Here is a 19991-nt window from a genome sequence, read left to right as displayed (position 1 = left end):
GTCTTCGTTAGTCTGCCTCACACTATAGTGAAACAACTTCCACTCTTATCCAGAACTTCACCACGGGCTGAATTCATCAGCTTATCCAGTGTGTTTGTGCGCACCGGCTTGTGTCTATGGCTACAGTGTGAAGCAGCATTGTAGGAGAAAAGCATGTTCTGAAAATTGAAAGCAAGGGTTGGAGCGTAGAAATTTGTGTATGCGACCTCCTTTCCTGGCTGCCTAACAAAATGGGTAGGGTGCTTGGAATGGGTGGTCGTAGCAAAGCACTCAGCCGTCCATCGACCGGCGGCCATTGATCTGCAAAATCCAATGACTCACTAGCTACTCTGAATGCAACCCACATTCATATACATGCAGACGCGACTGTTGTGTTAGTAAACAAGCACACATGAAGACACTGACTGATTAATGTAATTACAGTCCACAAATTAAATGACTATAATTGGACCAGACTATTTAGACAGAGTCGTTCTTTTGGAGATTGCAGTTAACTGAGATTACAAACCCCAGCCCACACATAGTAATTAAGAAAATGACATTGGAATTTAAAGGTGGAATTGAAATACTGCCTTTGCATTTCTAAGTAAGGTAGTCCTTGTGGGTTTTTTTTGTTTTGTTTTTTTGTTTTCAAAACTATGCAAAAATCTAAAATGGGGGACCAGAAACAGGGTGGGGTGCACGTTTTCTTTTAATGCAATACTTTTTTCTATGTGTTATTTTTGCCTTAAAATTGAGTCACGAGCCACTTTATTAGGAACACCAGTGCATATACTCATAAATGCAAATACTTAATCAGCCAATCACAAGGTAGCAACTCATAAAGATACCAAAGTTCAAACTGAGCATCAGAATGAGGAAGAAAAGTAATTAATGTCAATTTGAATGTGGCATGGTTGTTGCCAGACAGGCTGGCATAAGTGTTTATGATCTGCAGGGATTTTACAGAGAATACTCTGAAACAGAGAAAATATCCAGTGAGCATCAGTTTTCTGGGTGTAAATACCTTTTTCACGCCAAAAGTTAGAGGAGAGCAGCTCATAGAAAGATGACAGTAACTCAAAAAAAAATTATTACAACCAAAGTATGCAGAAGAGCATCTTCTGAACAAACAATACAATACAATCTTGAATCAGACATGCAGCAGAAGACCACGCTGGATGTGAATTCTGTCAGCTAATGACAGAAAACTGACAATACGCATAGACTTACCAAAATCGACGTTGTCTCATCTGACGAGTCTCGGTTTCTGCTGCAACATTTGGATGGTAGGGTCAGAATTCAGCACAAACAACACGAAAGGACGGATCCGTCATGTCTTGTATTGACAATTAAGGCGATGGTGTAATGATGAGGGGGATATTTCCTTGGCACATCTAGGGACACTCAGTACCAACTGAATATTGTTTAAATTTCACAGCATACATGAATAATGTTGCCTGAGATATAAGGCATGCCTGTCCCTTTATGACTACAGCATACCCATTTTTTGATGGCTTCTGTCAACAGGAAATTGTATCATGTGCAAAAGCTCAAACAGATCGAGAACTGTTTTCTTGAACATGACAGTAAGTTATCTGTGGCCTCCACAGTCACCAGTTCTGAATCCAGTAGAGCACCTTTGGAACATGGTGGAAAAGGAGATTCTCATCAGGGATGTGTAGACAAATCTACAGTAACTCTGGGATGCTATTATGTCAATGTGGGGCAAAAACTCTGGAGAATGTTTTCAGCACCTTGTTGAATCTATGATATGAAGAACTGAGACAGCTCTGAACATAAAAGGAAATCAAACCAAGCTCTATCAATATGTACCTAATAAAGGGGTCAGTGACTCTACAGTCATTTTTTAAAATCTAGTGTTACAGGACTTAAAAATAATTCAATTAAATTAGCAATGAGAATGAATACATGTAGGGTTAATGGAATTTTCATGCTGTCTTTCATTTGTGTTTAGAAAAATACTGCAATATTCCTCGATATCTTTTTTATGTAAGGTTGCCCAATTAAGGTTTCAGACACGCAGGCACAAGTCGTTCACGTGGGTGTGCAGATACTTACAAAGTGTTACATCATACTGTAAATGAAGAAATGCAGGCAGGTAACAAATTAAAGGGAAAAGCAACATAACGTGTCTTTGTAAGATGTCAAGTCATCACAAACTGCCAAAGAACCTTCAGTCTGCTTTGGCATTAACTATACAAGTCTGTGTCATTGTTATGGAGGGATGTGACAGTATTCTTCCGAAGGATTTTTCCTCATTTGGTGATTTGATGATGGTGGCAAAGAGCATTCCAATAACAGGTCCAAGCTCTCCATCCAGAAATGATGATTTGATTTGTTTTTATACCTGGTGACTGTAGAGGTCAGAGCTTGTTCACATAAATTTCAGCCCAATGCATTTCTGTCCGGCAGTAAGGAGAAATAAGACCGAAATGTTTGAACAAAGGATAAAGGTCACTCAGAGCAACTTTGTATTGATTCTGTCCAAGAGGACCTAAAAATGCCAGAGAGATTCCCTCCACAGCAAAAACAGAGCCACTGGATTTCCTCACTCTAGGGTCAAAGGTTCAGGCTTTCCCTTCAATATGACGCCATTTTTTAATGGCCCGTGTATTGATTCGACAGGGCGTTGAATGTCCATCTCAATGGAGAGATTTTAAGGCAATGCCGAGAAACAAATGTGTTATCAAGCTTAAAATTCAAAGAGAAAAATCGGATAACTTTTGACAGCAAACCAACAAATAAAAAAGTCACTTCACTCGTGAGAGACTGAAGATGAAATAAATGAAAACGATCTACTGTCAGTCCAAAGCCTTTAATCCATGACCAGGTTGCAGATAAAGACTTAGGTAGAAACTCTCACTGTGGAGTGTTAAGCTTTTTATTTAATTCACCAAGAAAATCCACAGATTAAAGGCTTTCAAACTCTCTCCATGAAGGCTCTCCTGTGTAGCTCGGTCTGAGTAACACAAAAGGCTTGCATACTAAAAATAATATTTCAAGTGTCACTTCCCAAACAAACTTCTGTTAATGCAGTTCCTACACAATATTTAGGGATTCACATTAGTGTTTTAAGGGCATTTGTCGCAAATCACGGAGTGCGTGATTTCACAGACTTCATGTTTCTTGATTTAAGTGTCAAAACTTCCACGATGAAAGTACAGTGGAAATAAAGAGAAAGTGCACCACTTATAGGAGAGATTTATAACTACTGCTTTTTTCTGCCCTAAATCATTTTCTGAAAGGGCATTTTAATTATCTAAGCATTGAGGATATAGTAGCACAAGCCCAGTTCAAACATTATCATTATCTCTATCTATCTTTTTTTTTTTTTTTTTTTTTTTTTTTTTAAACAGAGAAAATACAAACTGCTCACACACCAACAAACACTCTTCCAAATCAATAACTTGTATAGACTGTGCAGTTGAGCTCCATCGCTACGTATCCCTATTATGGAGTGTCTTAAACCATGCTCAATCATCAGGGTAAGGAAATCCCAAAAAGTTGATTCTGTTCATCTGGACGTAGCGTAGCCTGTTATGGAGGTTTCTGCCATCAACACAGCACTGATGTGTCAGCACCGGCTTCACACCATATAAATTTGATATTTCTTTTCATATAACTTGGCAATTTCTCTTGAATTCTATCACTTTAATATAATTGCATTTTTCTTTAAAAAGTGTCATGCCCACATTTTAGGAAGGTGTTATTATTTTCAATATGTTTCCACCAAAAATGGGTGCACTGTGGTCACAGAGGGATGGACATGGTCAGCAACAACACTTAGTTGCTGTTGTTTATTATGTAGTACACTGAGACCAAAGAAATATCCGGAGCCCTCTTCCTTGTATGTGTACAGACACTTTATCAGTAACAAGGATTCTGATTCTGTGATGTTTAAATTATGCTCAGTTTATACGAAAGGGCTAAAAAGGGTGCCAAGAAAACATCACCCACACAATTACATCGCCACCACAATTTAATATGACTCTACAAATTCAGTAGAGATCATTTAAACCATGCTGTTCCCTTCCCTTAAAAAAAAAAAATATATATTTAAAAACACCCCCGCAAACTGGTAAATTTAGAGAGAAGTCTTTGACTCCACTAGACAGAACCAAGAGACATTTGATGGAATATTGAGCAGTGCATTGTTTCAGAGTTTGGAGAATTTAATTCATTAAGGGTGGTTCTTACCATGCAATACAAGACACAAAATCAATTTCTTTAAACAATGTCATCTACTTATGCATCCAAGTGTTCACATCGCTTTGCCAAATAGTAGTACTAGTATCCATTCGTTTTTCTACATATCCAAAACCTCTAGCTTAAGTATGAACAAGATGTGTTAAATCCACTTCAAATCACCCATCATGCCAGTGTATCGCCACACACCTTTAAAATCACAACGGAAAATTTCTTCACACAAACACTATAAACTGTGGATAATTTTTTTTTTAAATTTATTTATTGCGATGCATGTTAGTACAGCACAGCTTGCAGCTGAAAATGCACGCACCCTCTATGGGAAGCTTTACTAGTTAATATTTATACTAATTCTTGTAATATTCAAAATAATGTTTTGCAATGATGATGATGTCACTGGAAATTTCTCCAGAAATTAAGATCCACATAAAAATGACTAAAGTCAACAAAGAACAGGAGATCAGAAGTACTTATCATTGAGGTTTTTAATAATCATCGACACATTTATGTACAAAGCAAGCGATGTAATATTCAAATGACCAAAAAAGAAAAAAAAAAATCCTAAAATGCATCACCTTGTTTTTTTCTTTCATTAAAATAGCTACCTCAGGGATCAAGTCAACCGAATAAGTCTTGTTAAAACTTTCAGATTCCCTCCAACAGTTAAACAGCCCTGGGCATGGGAGGAAGACAAAGCCAGATGGATTCAGGAATATTCCTCCCTCTAATGAAAACAAATGAATTATGAGTGCAAGATTTTTGTAAAACCAGCAAAAAAAAAAAAAAAAGAAGAAGAAGAAGAAGAAGAAGAAGCTCGTCCCTGTCAGTTTTCCCAAGAGCACCAAGTTTGTCTTTGTTCTTCAGTTAGGGACAAATTAATTCTATGAAACATGTTTTCCCGGCCCACATAATACAGGATAATGTAATAGCATTTACATGGAAAGCAAATATTAAATGTGATGAAATTAAATCAAAAGGGTTTGTTGGGCGTTTCATGTTTGCACGATACACTTTTCTTGATATCAATTCACTTGTATTTGCCACCTGAGTACAAGACGTGTACATTTCAAGCAGCTACAGTTCTTTCTTCAAAACAAGCATATTGAGAGAAATAACCTGATTGTCAAATACACAAAAACAGAGCATCGTCAACTCATTCTACAGTATTAACCATGCGCTAACCCCAGCTCAGTACAATACAACCATACCTTTCTTGGTACTGACATGCCATGTCTGCCTCTTAAAAAAAAGGCCCATAAACACAAATAACTGACATTTAAATGTGTAAACTAAAAACCTGATAAACCTGTACTGATGAACTCTATGAATATGCACCCCTCTTTTTTCTCATCAGGAAACCTTCTCAACCGTTTCTGCCTGTGATCTAAATATAGGATATTCACCACTTGTCTTAAGTACCTCTAAGACAGCCCATCAATCTCGACTGCTTGTCATGCCTGACAAATGGCACTTGTTGCCATACTGATGGAAAAATAAACTCCCCTTTCAAAATTTGAAGCAAAACATGTTCCTAAGTTCAAAACATCCCAACAAAGCCCAAATGAAAGACCAGGACAGAATCAAAGATCAGCTTGGTGCTATAAAAACAGGGGGGAGGGGGAGAACACCCAGGGCAGTACAAACTGAATTAGTCATGTTTAGTGAAATGAAATTCTTTTTTTCATTGCCACAATTCAAGCACTCTTTTTTTTTTTGGCAACCTATATATTCAAATGACTCTTTCCTTCAAAAGAACCTGTGGTTACTCACACACCCTGGAGATCCAAGCTTATTAAAACACGTGAGGATCTACTATCTCTACCTTAATATGCATTATTTATTTATAAAATCAGGGACTAGAGATAACCGAGGGAAAAATACAGCAGAACAAGGAAACAGTCTCCACTGAACACAATTCTTAAGAAAGCATGAAGGTAAAACAAATGTAGAGAAATTTGGAGGCAGTTTACAAAAACACTTGCGCCACTAGTTTGGTTTGTTTCCTCTTCAGTCTTTACAACAGTGACTGCTTGCATAAGCAGAAACACTGAGGTGTTGGTGGTGTAAGTCACTATGTACAAACACACACGCACACACACACAGTACAGTCGTCCAACTGTTGCACGCCCCAGAGTCCCCAGTTTTCTCAGTGGCATCACAGGTGGAAGTCTGGTTGTATCTCACTCCTACAAACCGGGGAGCAGAGTGGGCAGTGGCAAGTACTCCTATGTTGTGTATGACAACTACAGTGCTCCTCCACTCAACCAAGTCATCTGTCTAACAGAGAGAAAAGTCCTTTTGGGGGGGAAAAGACAAAAAATGTTTTCCTTCAGTCCTTCGAGGGAAGAGGCTGTATAGAGACAAAGACAGAGGAAAATATAAATGTATGGTATTTTGTCTAGTTTGAATAATCGACAAAAATCACAAAACTGATTAAATGATCACCATCTATGCACAAAAACAGGGCTGTAATGTGCATTTATTTTTTCTGAATTATTTGGTTTGGTATAGCTGTTCTCAGGTCCGTATACCCTGTGAGCTTAAACTATAATAGCTCTACTGATGTTGACGTGCTTGTGTTCTAAATTAGTACTAATATTAGAGGGGGGCGCTCCACTCAAGGCGTTTTGGCAGTGCACAAGTTGTTGTCCACCAGCTATAGACTAAAAGCTGCATGCCTTTCCAGGCTAATGTATGACCTAGTGCCTAAATATTTGCATGAACAAAAATAACATATTTAGAGGTCTCCGTTGCTATGGGGAACACAAATGGTGTCATTTACAAGAACAAAAGTAAAATTTATATTTTCAACTGTCAGATGAGCAGCTATCATAGTAAATGTGCAATTTTAAAGCTGAAATTGCACAGTTGGCTTTAGTGATTTAGTAATGTAGTTACCGTAAAACAAAGAACTTGTGAACTCTTTGGAATTGCCAAGATTTTAAAGTGATTACTTGTAAATGAGGCCTGACTTCATCACAATTATGGACAAACAATCAGCCCACACTAATCACAGCAAACAGTCAGATAAAAACCAGACACATTATTCATTATCACTTTTAAAATGTTTATAATTTCAAAGAGTTTACAAGTCATTCCTTAGAAAATAATGAATGCTACACCTTTCTGAATGTACAACACGGACACTTCACATTTGATGGGCTATAACTTTGTGTCATTCAATTATATAAAAATTAAATTTAAAAAGTTTATTTGATGGAGCCTAATGACTAAGCTGCTGAAAGGTGTTGCAGCACATAGCAGAATGAGGAACCTACAGGAGAATAATGTATAATTTATGAAATTAATATAAAGACTAGGGCTGCCACGATTACTATCAAAATCGTCGAAGACTAATTTAATAGTCGACGTGTCGTTGGAAGCTTTGTAAGATCCCAAAAGACGCAGGAATAAGTAGTAGGATTTAAGAGTGTAATAACGGACTGAAACAGAAGATGGCAGCATTGCATGTACAAGGACGCCAGCTGCCATTAAACGCTGAAGAAGAAGAAACTGTGTCCCAGAATTCATAGCGCGGCCCATCGCAGCCCTGCTCAGTTTCCAACAATGGCGGCAGCTAGTTAGTTTTAATATTACTCTTATTATTCTTTCTGGGTCACAAAATAAATGTTTAATATATTTTCAGACGAGAATGTAGCTGTGTAAACTTCAAACATCTGCTCAGTTTATCAGACACCACATATTTTCAAAAGCGCTCCGTTTTCGGAGACGTCTGTTACCCACTAGCTCATTAGCTAGCCGAGGTTCAAGGCTCACTAGAGCCGGTGAGAACACCGGACTTCCGGCAAATCGTTTTCAAACCCACCGCCGTCTTTCGCTACTCAGGTTAAACATATATAAGTCACTTAGATAACTTAAAAATGTTATTGTTTGGCTTTTTTCAGTATTTTATTTGTCCCTGAGTAAATCTGAGGCTGAGATTAAAGTTATAGTTTTTACACAGCTAAATAAACGTCAAGCAGACAACTGATTACGGTATCAGAAGTGTGAGACGCTCGAGAATATACTCCAGTGTCCTGTTATATTTTAGATAGCAAGGAGCAGACGGCTGAGTTTATTAAACTCCACCGAAACAATCTGCAAACTTCATTAAAATTTAATAAACTATCATCCTGTCTTTATTTTTAGTTAGCACATACCTTAAACACTTAAAACTGTAAGCTAATGATTGTTATATAAGAGCAGATGCATGCTGGTGCAATAAGCTGCACGTTTTACATTCAATGGATGCATGATCTGATTAGTCGACTAATCGCAAAAATAATCGGTGACTAGTCGACTATCAAAATAATCGTTTGTGGCAGCCCTAATAAAGACGAAGGTACAGACTAATATAGAAATGAAATAAAGACAGACATTTACCTTGAGGGTTGGGGTGTTTAGCTTTCATCATCTGAGACATGTGGTTTAGCAGTGGCCATCTCCTCCTTGCTATTTGCTATCATCTTACACTTCTACAAAAAAAAAAAAAAAAAAAAAAAACATCAGGTAAAGAATGGTCCATACTTTACATATATGAACCATTACAGAAATGTTATGGGGTTCAAAAGTAGAAAACACAAGCAAAAGAAATTCCATTGTGTTCTTTGCATGGTGACAAACAACTTCACCTCAATATAACTGAACCCTGAAAAACATTATGTCACTATGTCAAATATTTAATATTCTAACTGCTTTCAATTTGCACTTACTGTGATTTGTTTTAGATGGCTATATCCAACACATTATTCTTTCAATAGACATAAACCTACTCAAATAAAAAGATAAATGTACTAAAGCCTTGAACGATTTAAAAACATTAATAAATAAAAACAAAAACAAAAAAAAACACTGCACTACAATATTTTCTGTTCCACATGATTTCAGAAAAACAGCAACGTCAATCAAAATCTGAAGCAAAACCACACGTTTACCTCAGTAAGCTCTTTGATGGTATGTATGTTAGCCTGTTGAGTGACTTTCCTCTTGGCTTCCTCGATGTGGTCCAGGTTAAGAGATGGTGTTGGTGGGACAAGGCACGGGGGAGGCTTGTTAGTTATTGTAGGAAGTGGAGCAAGGGGAGGCATGGCCGCCAGGGCACCCATGTTGGTCAAGGCAGCGGTCATAGTAGCTGCTGTCATACTTGCCACAGCAGCACTCATAGTGATGTTTGACATGCTGGGTATTCCCGGAATATTTGGTAACCCCATTGGACCAATGTTGGGCATATTCGGCATGTTTGGCATTCCCATGCCCATTGGAAGGGGCAAAGGTAAAGGTAAGGAGATGGGGGAAGGAGATGGAGTAGGCAGAGGGAGCTGAAGGATGGCTTTTGGTCGAAGACTCTCAGGAATTGGAACCCCGGCCTTGGCACACATGGCAGCAGCATTAGCCTTGGCTATCTCGAGCAACTGATCCTTATCTGAGGAAAGGAGGGTAAAAGATTGACAGAATGAGGGGAAACACATTAGGGCAAAGGAAGCTTAGATAAAGCAAATGGAATTAAGAAACAAAACCTCTTGCATATGTGGAGCACAAAAAGAAAAATCACGTAAACACGTTGCATAAATGTTTAGAAATATGACATCAAAATGTCTTACCCAGATCAGTCAGCCGTGGAGGAGTCTTGCTGGTGCTGCGTCGTGTCCGGGAACCTGAGCGACGTTGTTTGCGGAGGATGAGAACTGGAGAGTGGCTAGGTTCCCTCTTCCACCTGTCTCGTCTGTCAAAGGATCGACTGCGAAATACTGGGCGCCTCCCTCGACCCCTCGACCTTGACCTGCGTCTACGATCCGGTGAACGAGATCTGGATCGCCTGCTTCTATCTCCTGATCTGGACCTTTTTCTGCGGCCAGTGGAGCGACTCTTAGAGCGCTTACTCCTTTCTGTGGACTTCCTCCTTCCTCTGGGATTTGGTGAGTGTGAACGAGATCGCCTCCTGCGGGTTGCAGAACGGGACTTGGACCGGCGCGTTTTGGTTCGTGACTTGGACCGTGAGCGCTTGCGTCGCGTGGCAGACCGTGACCTTGATCTCCGACGACGTGCAGGGCTCCGAGATTTGGACCGCCGCTTCTTCCTCTCTGATGGAGAAACAGATTCTCTTTTCTTCACTGGAGACTTGGACCTAAGGGAAGGTAAATGATAAGACTGATAACCGTACACTGTACTCACATTTAATATCTGTACACAGTCCAACAGTTTAACAACTACAGAACAAGCAAGAGGGAGAGATTTCTCTCGTTTACTATTTTGGTATCATGTAATACCACAAAACAAACCTGGACAGTTTTCTTCTGGATGTAGACTTTGATGCTGAACGCCGAGGTGATGAAGTTGAACGAGAAAGTTTTCTGTGCTCCGCAGGTGAGGGAGATGGGGAAAGCTGCTTTTTCTGTACTTCTGGAGATGCTGAACGTGAGGAGCTTCTCTGGCTTTTGGATCCCGTTTTAACTGGAGATTCCACTTCCTCATCTGAGCCTTCCGAACAATCTGACCCATCCGTGCCAGTGCCAGGCTCTTGAGAAACAGACCTGGACCTGGAAACATCTCCCCCTTTTTGAGGAGAATCTGAACTTGTCTGATTAACAAGTTCATCCTGCAACTTTTCTGAAGAATTCCCAATTTCAGAGCTGGAAGATGTTGCTGGGAGTACTGGCTTCCAAGCACCTGCAACGTCAATGACATATCAGAATCAGAATCAGAATACTTTATTGATCCCTGGGAGAAATTATTTTTTGTTACAGTGCTCCATTTTAAACCAACATTAAGACAAGACAGACAATACGCTAACTAAGAATAGTACAATATATACATATATATACATACATACATACATACATACATAAGTCACTTATAAATAAATATTTGGAAAAGAAACATGTGTAGTTGTAGCAGCAAACAGTGTGTTAAGTGGATGCGTTGTACAGGGAGATGGCCACAGGCAGGAATGATTTCCTGTGTCGTTCAGTGGTGCTTTTCGGTAATCTCAGTCTCTCACTGAACGAGCTCCTGTGACTGACCAACATGTCATGGAGTGGGTGGGAGGTGTTATCCAACATTGTCTTTATCTTGGACAGCATCCGCCTCTCCGACACCACCTTGAGGGAGTCCAGCTCCATCCCCACAACATTGCTGGCCTTACGGATCAGTTTATTAAGTCTGTTGGCATCTGCGACCCTCAGCCTGCTCCCCCAGCATGCAACAGCATAGAGGATCGCACTGGCCACCACAGACTCATAGAAAATCCTCAGCATTTTCTGGCAGATGTTGAAGGACCTCAGTCGCCTCAAAAAATAGAGACGACTCTGGCCCTTCCTGTAAAGTGCTGTGGTGTTTTTAGCCCAGTCCAGTTTATTGTCAATGTGTACTCCAAGGTATTTATAGTCCTCCACAATGTACATATCATATCATATGAAGATATGCACATTTGCATAAACTAAACCAATCAATCAATTAAATGATTGATTACTTGAATCTAATGGGCAATACATGAATTGGGACACTTATATGAAGATAAAAACATCTGGAGAAAAACATTGGTTTCAATGGCTTACTTAAATATTTTGAAGGGAAAAGGTCTCACCTTCTGTAGCTGCAAGTCCTCCATTTTCCCCAGCAACCTTAAGCAAGGGGGGCTTCTTCTGTTTAACTGGGGAAGGAGATGTGGATCTGGCTGGAGATGAGCTGTCAGAAAGCCCACCACTTGACTCAGACCTAGACCTGCAGTCGGCAGACTCAGATTTAGACTTTGATCTTCTTCCACTCTTCCTCGGAGTTTTGGACCTCCTTTTGCTAAGCGGTGGTGAATGTGACTTTAACCGGTGTCTTCGAGTCAATGAGCGAGACCTAGACCGTCTACTAGACCGTGGTGGTGAACGGTTTCTCTTAGCAGGGGAACGAGAGCGCCTTCTGACTGGAGATCGGGATTTAGACCGCCGTCTGGAGGGAGGGGTCCTGGATTTTGTTCGTTTGCGGGGACTCCTGGATCTGGAGCGACGACTGCGCTTAAGCACTACAATAGAACGTGACCGAGTTCGTCTGCTCCTGCGGACCGACCGAGATCTTGAACGACGGGATCTGGGGAGTGGTGATCGCTTGCGCCGAGACAAGGATCGACTCCTGGAGCGTCTCCCTCCAGTACGTCTTGCTGGTGATCGTGATCTGGAGCGGCCAAAGGGACGTCTGGATCTAGAGTGGGAGCGGCGTGGTCTAGTGATTGAACGTGACAGCGAACGTCTGCCAACTCCACCCCCACGGCGAGGTGAGCGGGTCCTGGAGTGCCGCGTGCCTCCACGGGAACGAGACTTTGACCTTCGACTTCTCCTCGGAGACCGAGATAGAGATGGTGACCTCCGCCTGTCACGTTTAGGGGACCGTGATATCTTTCTTTTTGGAGACGGAGAAGGATGACGACGCTTTGGGGAAACAGATAGGGAACTCCTCCGCCGTTTCGGAGACCTGGACTTCCTTGGAGACTTTGACACTTTCTTTTTAGGGGTGACAGAGTGAGAAGTAGATCGGGACCGACGGCTTACTCTTTTCGGAGACTTGCGGGGGGGAGACAGTGACTTCGTCTGGGATTTAGGGGTCTCGGAGCGGGACCGAGAACGGGCGTGCTTTATAGGAGTTGCAGATCGTTTTCCCTTTGAGGTTGACCTGGAATGGGTTCTTGACCGTTCTTTCACTAATGATGTTGTCTGAGACTCCTGCCTGCTGGGACTACGTGATGGTGACCGACTTGGGCCTGACTCACTCTTCTTTATTTCTACGGTTCTGGAAGGTGAAGGAGAATTACGCAATTCATCCTCCGTGACTTTCGCCCCTTGAATTGAATTTGTCTGATCTTTCAGTACTGGGTCATCTCTTTGAGCAGCACCTTCCTGTTTTGGGATTATGTCAGGCAATTCCTGGGCATGGCTGAATGTACCATCTCCCTGACTGCACTCTGTTTTAACTGTTGCCATCTGGACTGCCTCTTCCTGGTCTACAGGGGGTGATCTCATAGGCTTCTCCTCCAATTCATTAATGTTACTGTCCTGCGCCTCAGTTGTGGGCACATCGATATCTGATGTCTCTTCTTTTTTGACTCCAAGCAATTCAGATTTCTGCTCAATGATGGGAAGGGGTTTCTCCTCCCCTCGTTTGCCTTTTGGAACCAGTCTGGATACTGGTTCTTTGAGGTCAGATGCCACAGCTGGAGAGTATTTACCACCACCAGATGCTTTGCCTCCTTCACCTTCAGAGTCTGAACCTGAGGCAGAGCTGCTTTCAGAAGGGGAGCGAGATGGGGATTTCCTTTCCTGCTTTTCATCTTTCTTTCTCTTTTTTTTCTTCTTTTTAGCTGCATGCCTTTTTTGTTTTTTGGATTTTGTCTCTCCCTCTGTATCAATACGATCTGAAGAAAATCACAATTTAGAAAGAAAAAGAAGACAAAAAAAAAAGTTGACATTACACCATTGCTTTTTAAGCAATTATCAATTATAGCCATGTCTGACTTTCTCCTACCTGTAATTGGATCCTTTTTGCTTTCTTCCTTGATTCCTTGGTCTCCAACTCCTGCAGCTGCTGCCAGTCTGGCACTAAAAATACAACAAAAACTAAGTTAAAGAGATTTTTCTTTGTTAATCTGCTAAAAAAAAAAATTAACACACTTGAAACAAAAAAATTCAGCTAATCTATCAAAAAAGGTTCACAGACAGTGAAAATTTATTGAAATAGCACACTGGGTTGATTCAGAATTCATTAAGTCTTTAGTCAAAGGCAAAACCTGCTACTTTTATGCGCAGATGTATAGATCTGTTAACTGGCTTTGAAGTGGAGGTCAGCCTAATTGCAACCATGGGCTCATTTAGACAAAATTGATTTGTCATGAGTGTTTTAAAAGAGATGCAGACAGTCATGCAATTTCAATTGAATGAATGGTACCAACAAAAGAAAGATACAACATGTAGACATAGACCTTTAGGAAATTCAGATAATGTGCACGTGTCTGTTCTGCACCACGGTTTAGAGAGGACACAGATCATTGGTTGTTGAGGTAGCTGATTAAATGTTGTGATTCCTCTCAAACTGCTCATCAAAAGAGAACAGATCCATCAAAAATCTTTATAATTCGTGCAGTCTGTGCCCAACAAAAAAGGCACCTTGTGACTTTTCTTAGAAAAGCTTCCCATTTAATATAGGCCTTTTTTAAAACAACTTCAACTTTTATATTATTTTAGTGGTTTACAATTTCAGTTATTTCTACTTACATTAAAAAGAAAAAAGAAAAATGCAACGTCTATGTGTTGTTTTAGTCAGATTACATTTGTCTACAATTATGACTTACATAATGAACAATCACATCTTCATTTCATTTATTTATTTCACACTTGGTACAACAGATCAAACAAACAAACCACACTTTCTATCAATAAAGCACTACAACCATGTGTGAAAAGGAGCAGGAAGAAGAAAATATTCTTATTAAAATTTAAGATTGCAAATAATTTCCAATGGTTTGAATACAGGATTTTCCTTGGTCAAATGTAGGCCTTCAAGGCACAAGAGTAAGCATGAATCAGTCCATGTACAGTAACGGCAAAGAGTCAACTACAGAAATCTAAGCACTTCTGAATAACAAAACTGATTATTTTGTTTTGGAAAATGAAACTTTTATTAATCAATTGCTTTTGTATGCAAGAAAAAAAATCCTAAATATTAAGTAATGTACAATTTTTACTGTGCCAACTTATCAAGTCTCACATTTAGTTTAGAATTTTAAATTTTTCCAACCTGGCTCTGGTGGTCCTGACAGGTCTCGGTGGAGGTGGAGGCTCAACATCAGACTCTGCACCAGATTCTGAACTACTCTCCTTCTCGCCCTTCCTCCGCCTCTTCTTCTTCTTGCTCTTGTGTTTTCTGTGTTTCTTGTTTTTCTTGTGGGAAGGCTCAAGCTCTTCCTTGGCATTCATGTCATCTTTCTCAGGTGCCTCCCCCTCACCTGCACAGGGAATCCAATATTTCAAATTACACAAGTCTTTGACAAACAGAAAATGAAAAATCTACAGCAAGCAGATACCATTTAGTTCTGTACGGTTCATCTAGTTTATAGTGTAATGTTGTGAGCAAGCTGTTATGAGATAGTTTACAGATATTGGTTAGCACCAGCATTAGGGTTGGGTCATATCATACCGTTCACGGTAATACCGGTATAATGTCGGGCAACGATAATAAAATGAAATATTGCAATAGAATATGGGTAAAACTTACTGACAATACCCAGAGAACCATGTTGGGTAATTTACCACTTTTCATGTATAGTTGTTTTGGGTTTTTTTTGTAAGGCAAGAGCACCCAGTAGGAAGGGTGATGGCCACACACTCTGTGAATTCACTCAACAATTACCTGCGTAATTCGAACACTTTTGTAACAAAACATCACACAGACTTTGTGCTCCAAACTGGACTTTGTGTCCACGGAGCTGGTATCTTGAATATCCTGTTCAATATCAAATCCAACACTGGGTGAAAACAGTTCAAGAGAAAACTAGAACCATCTAGAGAGAGGGATAACTGTAACCAACTCTGTACATGGTTCTGGGGAATGCCAGATGGTGTTCAAGAGCGCTGGTCAAACATAATGAAGCATGAGATATTCTGAATGTTCAGTCTGTTTTGATAACCTTCTTCAGCCAGTTTCAAGCATCTAGTAGATGGGATGAGCAGCTGATCAATGATACTGACAGAACAGCAGGCAGCAAAACCTGTGCCCAAACAACTACATCATTCCCAACAGGCTTTAAGGTTGTGTTTCCCATACACTTGGAATACAAGGATTGACATCTCATTCACAATTTAGTTTTCACTGGCAATCACAGCCCACCCAAACAACTATCAAATTACAGTGCATACCTAGATAGTAGCTTTACCTGTTTGAGAGAATACTAGATCTAATTATTGGTAATTATTTTACCCAAGATGAAAAAACGACTTTTTGGCAGCTGCAGTGGCGTTTGGTTCTACATTTTCCTGTTTGTACAATGTAAACACATTTTTACTAATCAGATGCCTGCTTATTGTTTATTAGTGATAGGTAAACAGCTCTGATCAATACTACCACCACCTGGCACTAATAGGACATTACATCTTACACAGCATTGCAAAAGAACAATATTTTCAGACGGAACAGTCATGTAAACCATTACTTTTTTTTTTGTATTTTAATAATTTAATCACTATTGTAACTGTAACTTCGGTCATTGCTGTGCTTTTTTTTGGAAGTCGAATTTCCCAGAGGAACCCACCCGAGGGATTAATAAAGTTCTATCTTATCTTATCTATTCAAATATTCAACAATGATCGTATTTGTGTCCATGCCTAATAACAAGCAGTGTTTCCAGTGAGTCACTCTCGTTCTGAACAGATCATTATTTGTTGGGAAAATAACTAATTAACTGTAAACAGACTAATTAATCATTTAGTTATCTTCATGTCAATGGGCTTGCTATGTGCAAAGGGAAGTAAAGAGCTTTACACAAAGAGAGGAGCATATGGTGAAACAGAAAAACACAAGGTGAAATGAAGACCAGAGGAGAGAAACTAGCACAAATACTGTGGTTTATCCATCCCAAAAATGAATACTAAAAGGCATCCGCAATCATGCAGTGAGACCAGTTCAGCATGGAGCTTTACAGAAATTAAAAGCAACTTGATATTTTTTTGTACATTTATTTTAAATCTCACATAAATTAGAGATAACAATAAATATAAGTTATATTTTATTCATTTCACATAAATTTACTGAGGCACATACTTACACTTTAACACTGAAATCTGTGGGGCAAAAACAAACTTAAACAAAATGAGTCAAATCTGAACAGATTCGGACCTCTTTGGGGCTTGTGCATCGCTTACCTGAGGGGATGTCCACTGCACACTCCATTATGCTGTTATGCTGATCTTGTAAAAGATTATTTCAATGTCACTGTTGTGCTGTTCCCTCTCTCAACTCTAGGGAGAGAAAAAGGTAATTTAACTTGAGCAACAAACGGATGCCATACCAACAGAAGTATAGATTCACCATACTTTAGTATACATTTTGGTAACGCTACTGAAACTGCTAATATTTCCTCAAACTACATGTAAGGATGAAAACTTTCTACTGATTTGGAGCAAAACAGTAATCATTGGTTGTTATGAGTCAACCACTGTTGATGACTAAATACCATTTAAGTGGTATTCACGTATCTAATAAAAAAAAACAGCCCGATCTAATTGGTTTTAAATGTCGTGGGAGAAATATTCTTAATGCCTAACATGAGTCTGAAGAAAAATTTGTTTTACTACACTTGTGTTTTATTTGCCCCTGCAATTATCCAAAGGTACAAAAACTGCCCCAAAGTAATCAGTAGGGCTGTGATTAAAGCTGCTCTGTTTTTCTAAAACAAAAGAAAGAAAAAAAAAAGACAGTGTACTCTACCCAGTCCCCATGGCAAGCCAACTTAATGCTCCCTCACAAATAATATAGCCATGGTGCGATTAATACTGATTTTGATTTTACCAAAACAAATGAATTATTTGAGAATAGCCTTCTACTAGGAAACTAAGGTAGCTCATCTATGAAAAAGGATATAAACCAGTACATCAAAATCAGACAATATTCTGAAAGAAAAACAGAATAGCTTGGCCTATATTTAATCACAAGTTTTACTGTGAAACAACAACAGACCATCAAACGGCCATCTTCCTACATTTCTCTAATTTTTAAAAAGACTGACGTTTAACACTTAAGTCCCTTGTCTTGAGCAGCAACTTCCATATTAAAACTGGTATATTTCTGGAAAATTATCAATTAACACTCTTCAAGATTACTCTGGAAATAAACAATGAAGTATCAACCAGAAAAATCAACATAGATAACACAGATTTAGCAGATGAGTATCCTTTAATATTTACATGTCCAAAGAACAAAACATCGCTCTTTTATTCCGCTACTGAAGAAAGTAGTTTTCTAGCACTTCCAGTAATATGTCTACTATAAGCCAATATCATAACCCATTTAGCACATAATAACCAGAATCAGGTAGTTTACCCTTGCCGTCTACCACACAAAGGTGAATCTGAAATGTGAAGGCAAACATATTTCAAAAGTATTCAACAGTGTAACTTAGCCACGTAGTTTTAAGCAATAATGCTTCGTTAGCCAAAATCTAAGATCAACGGACATCTTAAGTAACATCTAAAAAACGATTCTATAAATCTTTTACAATCAGGTCCCAATTGCTTATTTGAGGATTTTAATTCGGTTTTTTCTTTCCATTAAACTCTGCACATTACTCACGGACGAAGTGGTTTTGTAACGCTAAAGCTTTAACAAAGCCATCAGTAGTCCTTGCCAGCATGGATACATAACCTGCGAAAAGGACCAATGCTCACAAACATTATTAATAACGCCAATTTCGGGACGTAAAGGCTTCACTTAAGGATAAATTCAGAACTGGTTACTTCAACGAAAACAAAGATGCACACGGTGTTAAATAGCTAACACGTTTAGTGGACATTACGTTTCTCTATTAAAGCTAAGGCTAACGCCAGAGAACACATTATTTTTGGATTCAGTTACCTTGAGCTAGTTTAGCTGGCCTTTCAGCAACAGATATATTATAATACAGTTTTGATTAACTGCGAAATACAACCCTCCTGTACTCGCAGACCAAAAGCTAAATGAATGGCGAAAACAAGGGACACAAAGTTTCAAACTGCGACAGTTCGTTAACACGTTAGATAAGCCGCTGTCGGGCCTGCGCTGCTAAAGCTAACGTTCATTCACAGATGACTGCAGCTGGTTGCTGCTAGTTAACGTTAGCTTACTTTTAAAGAACAATAATTCCGATGTTTGTCAAACTATTATTCCCTTTAACCTAAACGCTTACCAGCTAGGCAACACGAAAGCAGTAAAAGACAACTATACTGCCTGCACACCTCGGCCTCAATGTCGGCTCATTGCCCGCTTGCTCTCCAGCGAGGACATTACCGCTAGCCATAGCATGCTCGTTAGCTTAGTTTGCTAATCACTTGGCTGCTACTTCTTTCAACAAAACAGATTAGTTCGTTCGTTCATCATACAGCCCTTTCAGTGACGCAAACTTACTGTGTTAATGTTGGATGGCTGCGCTTCCCGCGTAGAGGATGCCAAATGAATGCAAATTGCCCGAAGCTAAGAAGTCACTGAATATGCTAACCGTAGTCGTTAGCCAACTAGATGCCCCGCCATGATGGGGAAGGTATCCCAACATGCCATGCTCCGCGGGTTTGAATGGCGGCGTCACTGTCTCCTAGGCAACTCCAAGCGCAGCCAAATGCATTAAAACTTGACATGTTTATATCTCGGTGTTTTCCTATTTATTAATTACTTTAGCTTGCAATGCAAAAAACCCTATATAGCCATATCGTGTACATAAGTGGTGGTGTGGAAATTTAGTCCACTGCACACATAGTTTAGGCATGTAGTTTAAGCTACTCTCTTGAACGCTATTTACTCAACAAACTTGGATTTTGGTTTTGATGCACTTCTGCTGATATTTGTTTAGAAATATTTTCGGCCTGAAGTGTTTTTCATAATTTTTCCAGAATTTGGTATGAATAGAAAGCTAGATTTATTTTTAAGATTTTTAATAAATAGTCTTCATAGACTCTTGTATCCATTCAATTTAGGGGCAAAAAACAGTTAAAACATATATTTAAGCCACCGTTCTCTCTTTGAATCGCCTTTGGATTTCAACAGGGATGCATAGGTGGTTTATC

The 19991-nt window shown here is 39.5% G+C and overlaps 1 protein-coding gene across 1 annotated transcript; it reads right to left on the bottom strand.

Moving 5' to 3' along the window:
• Window positions 1-4676: 4676 nt before the first annotated feature.
• sona (SON DNA and RNA binding protein a) lies at window positions 4677-19509 on the bottom strand. The gene is made up of 10 exons (XM_086266431.1): window positions 19339-19509; window positions 17103-17198; window positions 14983-15190; window positions 13714-13787; window positions 11792-13603; window positions 10488-10875; window positions 9810-10333; window positions 9144-9631; window positions 8593-8684; window positions 4677-6559 (listed from the first exon to the last, which is right to left on the bottom strand). Exons 2-9 carry the CDS (start codon window positions 17128-17130, stop codon window positions 8610-8612), a joined length of 3597 nt encoding a protein of 1198 aa, XP_086122557.1. The 5' UTR covers window positions 17131-17198; window positions 19339-19509; the 3' UTR covers window positions 4677-6559; window positions 8593-8609.
• Between the last annotated feature and the right edge of the window lie 482 nt (window positions 19510-19991).

The sequence above is a fragment of the Aulonocara sp. 'chitande type north' Nkhata Bay genome, linkage group LG16 (genome assembly GCF_057382095.1).
Source record: "Aulonocara sp. 'chitande type north' Nkhata Bay isolate Kocher_YH1m ecotype deep benthic linkage group LG16, A_spYH_male_GT1.1, whole genome shotgun sequence".
NCBI classification, from domain to species: domain Eukaryota; kingdom Metazoa; phylum Chordata; class Actinopteri; order Cichliformes; family Cichlidae; genus Aulonocara; species Aulonocara sp. 'chitande type north' Nkhata Bay.
The sequence above is the reverse complement of the archived record's forward strand: the minus strand, read 5'-3'. Positions and strand labels throughout refer to the sequence as shown.

Excerpts from the sequence above, each read along its gene's own strand:
- sona (XM_086266431.1), bottom strand. The coding sequence starts at position 17,130 with ATGGAGTGTGCAGTGGACATCCCCTCAG. Across the intron at positions 13,788-14,982 it reads GTCAGGACCACCAGAGCCAG|TGCCAGACTGGCAGCAGCTG; the intron begins GTTGGAAAAATT and ends TTGTATTTTTAG. Across the intron at positions 9,632-9,809 it reads TCCACGGCTGACTGATCTGG|ATAAGGATCAGTTGCTCGAG; the intron begins GTAAGACATTTT and ends TCCTTTCCTCAG.